General features: G+C 37.7%; 2 protein-coding genes across 3 annotated transcripts in view; one reads left to right on the forward strand and one right to left on the reverse strand.

The window, feature by feature from the left end:
* The window catches only part of LOC106958593 (claudin-10-like), a 7,477-nt gene extending 6,534 nt beyond the window's left edge, over positions 1 to 943 (reverse strand). Inside the window, exon 1 of the mRNA XM_015050556.1 lies at positions 699 to 943. Within this exon, the coding sequence (XP_014906042.1) occupies positions 699 to 918 (220 nt within the window). The 5' untranslated portion in view covers positions 919 to 943. The remainder of the gene's footprint in view (positions 1 to 698) is intronic.
* Positions 944 to 5,184: 4,241 nt separating this feature from the next.
* The window catches only part of abcc4 (ATP binding cassette subfamily C member 4 (PEL blood group)), a 23,772-nt gene continuing 20,807 nt past the window's right edge, over positions 5,185 to 8,149 (forward strand). For both annotated transcript variants that reach the window (XM_015050584.1, XM_015050585.1), the window contains exons 1-2: positions 5,185 to 5,415; positions 6,799 to 6,909. In XM_015050584.1, the coding sequence (XP_014906070.1) occupies positions 5,342 to 5,415; positions 6,799 to 6,909 (185 nt within the window). In that variant the 5' untranslated portion in view covers positions 5,185 to 5,341. The remainder of the gene's footprint in view (positions 5,416 to 6,798; positions 6,910 to 8,149) is intronic.

Raw genomic sequence — 8,149 nt, forward strand, 5'->3', positions numbered from 1 at the left:
CTGGTGATTCCATACTTTTTGCCAGGGGTTGTATTGTATGAGGTTGACATTTATGTTTGTTCCTTTTTAAAGATAAATTTCCACCTTAGGATATTTGTTTTGATCAAGGGTATCTGTCATATTGTGGGATAAATAGGAAGTCATTTTAAATACACCTTAGATGTCAGATTTAAGCATTTTTATGACTTTTGTCATAATAACTACAAAAAACAAACCTATGATGCAACGACTTAGGTTACAAAACAAACAGTGAAGTAGTTTTACAGGTAAAAAATGGAAGTAAAAATTGATGAAAGGGTAAACTTTCCCATTACAGCAAATGCTTGTGCAGACATGGCCATGGTTCTGCAATAATGAGACGTCGAAATTTAGTATTTAGAAAAATGGACCAATGCACAAACTAAATAAGGTGTATTTAAAGGCCCTTAGAATATTCTGGTTGGTCGCAAATTACCCTTTATGTTTGTATGACTTTGTCGTATTGGGTCATATGACAATGGGAGGTCATACCAGTCTAGCACACCTACTTCCCTGACACACTTCAGGTGGTCTTTATTATTAATACGTTGCAACTTATGGTGAAAATATTAAGTTCGAAATCAATTTCCCTATTGTGGATTTACACAAGTACACAATGATATACCTCAATATGGTCTTGGCTTCCAGCAGTCACAAAGTTTAAACATCCACTAACTCACCATCCAGTGCCAGCATCGACATGAAGTCTTTGCAGTTGGACACCCCGGTGGAATCAGTCACGCATGTTTTCCACAGATTAGACCAGAACGTTGCAGTCGTGATAACCGTCCCGTCCACGGACGACACCTTCCAGTAGTCTGTGGGCACTGTGGACGATATCAAGATCCACCCAGAGATAGTTAGAAGAAAGGCAACGATCTCAGTTGCCATGTTGCCCATTTTTTCCACTCAAGATTTGGTTCAGAGTGAGATCTTTCCCTCAGGAGAAATTGGAGAGAAAGTGGGTTGGTCTGACGATGAAAGGCATGTTGGAGTTGGCAGGTTGTGCAGAATTTTGCTTCTGCCTCACATGCCCAGCCTTGGAGGCCTTGGTGAACAGCCAGAGATCATGTAATGTGTTTAGGAAGTGTTGTGGATGGATCTGCCGTGATTAAAACCCAAGTCATTACTTCAGATCCATAATCTGCAAGGGGAATGTGAGGTCAGTCTTTAATTAAAAGAAACTAAAATGTTTTTGACTGACGGGGGGAACTACAAGGAGAAAAAAATGGAAAACACAAATAACTGGGAGACAACAGCTTTGTCCACAATGTTTCTCCTCTTAAGGGGATTATGGTTGCTTCTTGATCATAACTAATCAATATTTGAATTTCTGTACTTTGTTTTGACAAAGTACAGAAATTGAGCAAAACATCTGTTACTGCATTATAGCACCACCATGTGGCAGAAAGAAGAACCAGTTATTAGAAAGAAATATCTGTTCACTCATGGCTATAGGTTTTGAGACAGTCAGGACTCATTGCTCTAAAACTTTAAATATTAAGTTCCATTGGGATACATCTGGAAAACCTCAGGAGAAAAACGAGAAGAAATTCTGAACCACCTAACATCTTAAAATGCAGTGGAGGAGCAGCGCCACCCTAAGCATCCACTAGATGGCGGTGTTCCTCACCTAATCTTTCAAACCAAGTTCATTACTGCCGATAAGGCCTTAATCAGTCGCTCCATCTCCTCCTATATCCTACCTTCACCCATAAGCAAGAACCTAGGATACATTAACTCCTCTGTTTGAGGCAAAGACTGGCCCCTCACCAGGAGGGAGCAGTTCACCTTTTTCCAAGTTCAGAATGGTTGCTTCTGACTCACTTCTGTCTCTCTTCCCGGCTGCTTTAAAATACTGGAAACCATTCCAGGAACAAAACGTCTCTTAGCTTAGTTGCAATTGTGGAGATTAGCTAAACTTTTCTTTCATTACAGTTATTTTTGAGCTCAAAAGAGTGAAAAACTTTTGGGAATCTTAATCCTTCAATTTTTTTTAATATTAGGGAGACGTTTTAACCAAGGGGTGGCCGGATGTTTTGGTCCAGACATGTTCTACATAAGTTTAACTTCGCAGATGGTTATTTCTTATTTGTCTTCTGTCAGTGCAGGAATCATATGCAGCTATCGTAGTTCAACAACAGCACTGGACTTTAAGCTAGGATTGGAGGGGAAAAATAAAGGGTAGTGTGAGTGGTGTGGAAGTCTGAGACAGGCTTAAAGTTAAAGGCCTGTGTGAAATTTATAAGGAGGAGGTGGACATGTTGGCACAGGTCCACTTGTATTTGGTATTCAGGTCAAAGTGACTCAGCATTTTGGGATCCGTAATAATCTCGTACCAGAAAAGCATTCCATATTTGAGTGCTGACCTGATTTTGAGCAGTTCAAAGAAAAGATAAGTCCTCCTAATCTTTGTTCATTCCAGAGAAGGAAACATTTTAATTCCCAGAAACATTATTAAGACACTACCGGCTACCCTTCAGGTTACCTGTTTTATAAGCGCTCATCAGACAGTGTCTGGGGTCATATAAACTGGGAACAGGTACAACCTTTGCAGGGGAAGAATTCCAGGAAATCCAAGCTCAGCTATTTTTACCATCAGTAAATGGCACAGAGGCAGGTGCTGAGAGTGTCTTTTATGAAATCTCTAGATAGTTAAACCCTGAGACGTACGTTACCATGGCTGCTGTTGCTGGGATGTTTTAGAAAGGCCCCCTCCTTAATCCTGTAAAGCATCCAATTCAAAGGGAAACAGCCGGTACAGGTTGTTTCTGCGATAAAGTACGCTGATGATCATGATCATCTGATAACTTTGGGTAAGGAAATTGCCAATTGGTAATGTCAGCAATAGTTTTGTAACTGCAGTATTTAAGTCATGAAATGGATGCAAATCGGGTAAAACGCTATCAAAAGTTAAACAAGTTTTTCTGGCTTTAAGGTGAGTAAAAGAGACAAGAAGGCCAATCGTACCACTATAACAATCCAAGACTGTAGACTTCCTAAATGGAAGAATTGTAGCTGTTTTTGTTTTAAGTTGTGGAAACTGTAACTCTGTCCATAAGGATCTATCTAGCTGTTTACTTGAAAGAGTAAATACTTCTGTAAGTCAAAGGTAAAAGAATGAAACAATATTTTCTGGCCACATATTCTCAACTGGATTTACATCTACGCCCTTACCCTTGCGTTTACCCTGCTTCATTGCATTGCATTAAGTTGATGCCATGTAAATGACTGATATGCTATTTGTGTGACCAAAATATCCAGTGAGTGTACTTCGAATTTTTATAACCATTTTGCAATTATTTGTGTAGGACAGCAATAGCAATCCTGTCCGCTCTTTTCCTCTATTTGTCATCTTGCTGATTTTTACAGAGACCAGTAAAGACAATGTTGCAGTCATCTAAGCTACTGAAACTAAAAAGCCTGCACTAGTCTTTCTGTGGCCTGTGTTGATGAAATCCTTTATTCTGGCGATGTTTTTTAAGTAAGCTGGTTTGGTAACAGAGATTTTGTGCTTGTGAACTTTTAGATCCAAGTCCAAAGCTGCACACAGGTTCCTTGCATTCTCTGTGGTTTTTAGGCCAATTGATTTTTTTATTGTTTTTTGTCTAATGATCTTTGCCAGAAGTAGGAGATTGGATGTTGGTTTGTAATTACATACTGATGCATCTTCATTTGTTTTCTATAAAACAGGTTTATCACTCCAGTTCTAAAAGCTGTTTTTCAAAACTCAACGGTCAGTAAAAAGGCAGCAAGGTGTAGATTTCAAGTTGTCAGAAAGATATAACTCTCACTCATTTTAACTCTTGATAGTAAACATGAATATTTCCACATAAATATGATAGACGAAGGTTTCATCTGTGAGTGGTTGTTTTTGTGGCTGGTTGGTTGGTGATTGAAGAACAGAGCAGATGTATTTAGCAGTGAGAAAGCTGTACTTATCCACTGGACGTTATTCTCACCAGCTCTTTGAATAATCTCCCGCTGTCTTTTCTCCTTTGGCCTTTTCTCCTAGTCAGTGCTAGCTAAACATCGACAGGAGGAAAACGTGAGTCATCGAGCGTTAGCCATTCTGCTCTATTATGATTAGACTAACAGTAACAGTATAATTGTTTATCTAAGCTACACGTGAGCGAGTTGCTTCAGAAGGTTCCTTGAGCACGATAGCAGCAATAGGGGGCTGAAGGGAGTGCCATGCTGGGAAGTGGCTCAGCAGGAAACACCTGTGGAGAGTCAAGGGGCTTCTCTCATATGCAGGCTCCTTCTGTTTATGCATAGGATATCCTCTCTGTGTTGACAGCATGCCTTGTGTGTCTTTCTGTATCAAACCAAAGAGTGAGAGAATAAAAGGAAGTTCCTCCACCGTGGAAAGTTGAGGGGAAAACTCCTTACTACCTTAATTCAGTCCTCTCACATGACAATTGGTGTACTAGTTAGCTTCTAAAAAGCCCTATGAACGTTTAACTGTGTCATCATGATGAAAACATACAGTGAGGTGTTCTATATAATAACCATGTGACAGAAATGAAGGAACTTGAACTTATGCTGAGTCATAAAAATGTGATTTTAACTAATGAAACACTGGAGATTTATTTGGACATCTTTGACGTGTTGTAAGTCTAGAATACAGTACCTTGCGTAATATATACTCATTAATTTGTTTGTTCCCCATATAAACATGTTAATACCTCAGACATCATTGATTTTTGTTGGACATACATTTATTTTCATTCCGTTTTACAGTCTATCTCCTAAATAAAATCACATTTTTATTTGCAAAATATTTTAAATTCACAATAATGTATTGCTTTGTATATGTCTGTCACATAAATTGCTAACAAAATTCATTGAAGTCTTGGATTGTGATGTCACAAAATGTGGATTAAATGAATTTCATAATGTATTCTAAAACTGTTAATGGTTTAATGAGATATTTAATTTTTAACCAATCTTTAGAACATAAAGAGACAAATATATACGTGGAAATATTTTAGATATCTTCTGAGTTAAAATTACATGTAGGTAACTGTGTCAAAAATACCGAGTTAACGTCGTAAAAGCGCCTTAGACACCTAGCCAATAGCATAGAAAGAATTTTTTTTTCTTCTGGCCAATCAGGTGTATTGAGGGCGGGGCGAATGGGAGTTCTTTCTGTTTCTTTTATTTCGCTTCAGCACCTTAAACCGGACGTAAGGGGTTACGTAAACTCACGTTCAGGGGTAACTTTACCCTCATGTAACATGCAGGTCCTGCAAAGTTACGACAGATAACCGGGTACGCAGTTTTTAAAAGAGGGGAGACGCAGTGTATCTCCCGGTTAGTTATGGAAAAAGTCCGGAAAGATGGCAAGAAGAACCCGGCGGCGACGGCGAACATTCTGTCCAAGATATTTTTCTGGTAAGTGGGCACAGAGGTCTCCGAGTGGTGAACGTTTTTTTTTTATCAGTAGTAATTTCGCGGGGAATTTAAAAAGTGGACTCGGTGTGACTTTCCGCATTCAGCGCGGTCACTATTCATTTTACACAAAGTTAGTTTGAGGAAACAACGTTATGAGCGAGCAGGAATTCTGCTCAGGTAAAAGAAACAACCGGACATGTTCAATGATTAAACCAATGAATTAACGTCCTTTACGCAGCGCAGGTGTTTTAGATTAGGCAGCCGCAGTGAAAGAGTTTCTTCTAAACTTCCTTATAACTTATTTAATTTTTACATGACATGTCTGTGTTGGTTCTCATTTCATAAAACATTTTGCGGGGTTGTGTCTTTTTTTTAATTAACTTTTAGTTTGTATTTTTTCCTTTTCAATTCGTAACACGTCTTTAAACTACATAAAGCAGTCTGAATCACCACAGGATTGTTTTACGACATTCAGAATCCATTTTTATTATACTATTATTACAGTTTCTTCCTTACCTATCTTTATTCTTACACGATACACAGAGCAGAAGGCACTTTGGGTTAAAAACGTAACCCAGGAGGAAATAAATAAACAAAAACTAGATTTAGTTACTTATTAATTTTACCAGACTGCTGAAAGTTGATTTGTGAGGCTTTGAGATAATAAACGTAACTATAGATCTGATTTGAGTTGTTTCTTGCCCGATTGATACCAAAATGCAGAAAAAAATCTCTCCTGGATAATTCTAAGAATTTTCAGATTGAAAAAGTTATATATATATATATATATATATATATGTGTGTGTGTGTGTGTGTGTGTGTGTGTGTGTAAATAGCGTGTCACTCTGACAGATCCTCTCTGATTTTAGAAAACTCTTTTCTTTCTATTTGAGAACTGAATGTTTCCCTCACCTCTGGCAATCTCTTCTGTCTGGGTCATATATCAGCTGACCCTTAAGAAATGGCCTAGTGCAAGAGCGCACACAGTCGGGGTCAGGCTTTGCACCGGGAATCTGACACAGTTTGGAAAGTTTCAAGCTGTTGATTTGCTGTGTAAAGTTATCTTAACTCCAAAATACAAGAATTAAAGACTGATTCATCTGTCGACCAAACACTTAGAAAAACACACAAACCTATTTATTACATGGTAGTCTGAGTCATTTTCCCTGGTTTGTGCCCTGAGGTCTGCCTCCATCAGATTAGCAAGAACTGTTTCACCAACATTTTCCAGTAATATTTACAATCTTTAGTCATAGCTGTGAGTCTTTATGATGGATTTTTGCATCCATTTACGAAGTTTCCTTTTTATTTCCAAGACGGTGTGGATCTAATCCGCTGAATGAAATCATGAATTCCTTTCAACCTCTCTCACCTCTTCATCAGGTGGCTGAACCCTCTGTTCAGGATTGGCTACAAGCGCAGGTTGGAGGAGGAAGACATGTATGAAGTACTCCATGAGGACAGGTCAGAGGTGCTGGGACAGGAGCTGCAGAGGTAACAAATTTACACATCTGCACGAATAAAGGCCTTAAAATATTTTGAAATAAGTTTGTTTTTAGTCTGTTTTTTTTTTTTTTTTTTTCACAATTTTGTCTTGACAAGACTATTTAATCTCGTGTATTCTATGTTTTTATTTTTCGTGTGCTTTCATTGGACATTTCTGTCGGGCAAAAGCTTTAGGCACACTCTAGACTATTGAAGCTACCGCTAACTAGCTGCTAATATGCCCTTGCTAGTGTAAATGTATTGACAGAGTTCATACATTCCTGTAGATTAAAAAAACATTAGAAAGATTGCATTGTATGAAAGTATGAAGCAGGAGAAGACTCAAATGAATTATATATTCTATTGAACAATAAAGGTTTTTATAAAGAATTGGGACAAAGGAACACAATGTTGATGTTGAAACACGGTGGAGGCAGCATCGGGCTCCAGGTTAACGTTTGTTCAGAAGTAAAGGTAAGAAGTTGTGATTTGTTCTTACTCAGGAAGTTTTGGCTCAAAGTCACCAGGGTTCTGCTTTAAAGCAAAAATTGCCAAATATGTCCAAATCCTGCTTATTTTTTAACGTAAAAAGATAAAAGATAAATGGATAAATTTGCTTCAACATATTCAGCTTTAACTGGTGTTTGTTCAAAATGTTACTTAGCTCCTCGGGTGCTATTTGACTTCATGTGGAAGATGGCTCAGTTTCATTCTCCAAAAACGACCAAATATTGAACTTCTAAAGCGTTTATCGTTTGATAATTGAGCTTGAAGAGTTGTCCTTTAAAACGTGTGATTTCAGATCTGTCATCTGTTTTGTAGCCTATTAAAATGTTGTACGGTTGACTGCCGTTGCAGTTCAGATGAAGGAGATATCAGCTGTGCAACGATGATGATGATGATGATGGTGATGATGTGGGTATTTGTGGGAATGGAGTTTAACTTCCTGATAGGTCAGTTTTTTCTCCTGAAGCACAGTAAAGTCATGGTAACTTAACAGATTATCTGTTATGTTAGGACCAAAACATTTAATTTTCATGCCTTCCTCCAAGCTATGAACCACTATATATCGGATTATGACATTTCTTACAACCACTAGAGAGACGGTAATATACCCTGTGAACAAATGTGTGTTTCCATGTCATTCTTAAAAAAAAAAAAAATTATATATATATATATATATATATATATATATATATTAAAAAAAACACTAAAAAAACCAAAATGTTTTTTTTTTTTTTTTTTTTTT

The sequence above is a fragment of the Poecilia latipinna genome, unplaced genomic scaffold (genome assembly GCF_001443285.1).
Source record: "Poecilia latipinna isolate Pla-1442-1.1 unplaced genomic scaffold, P_latipinna-1.0 Scaffold999, whole genome shotgun sequence".
Classification (NCBI taxonomy): Eukaryota; Metazoa; Chordata; class Actinopteri; order Cyprinodontiformes; family Poeciliidae; genus Poecilia; species Poecilia latipinna.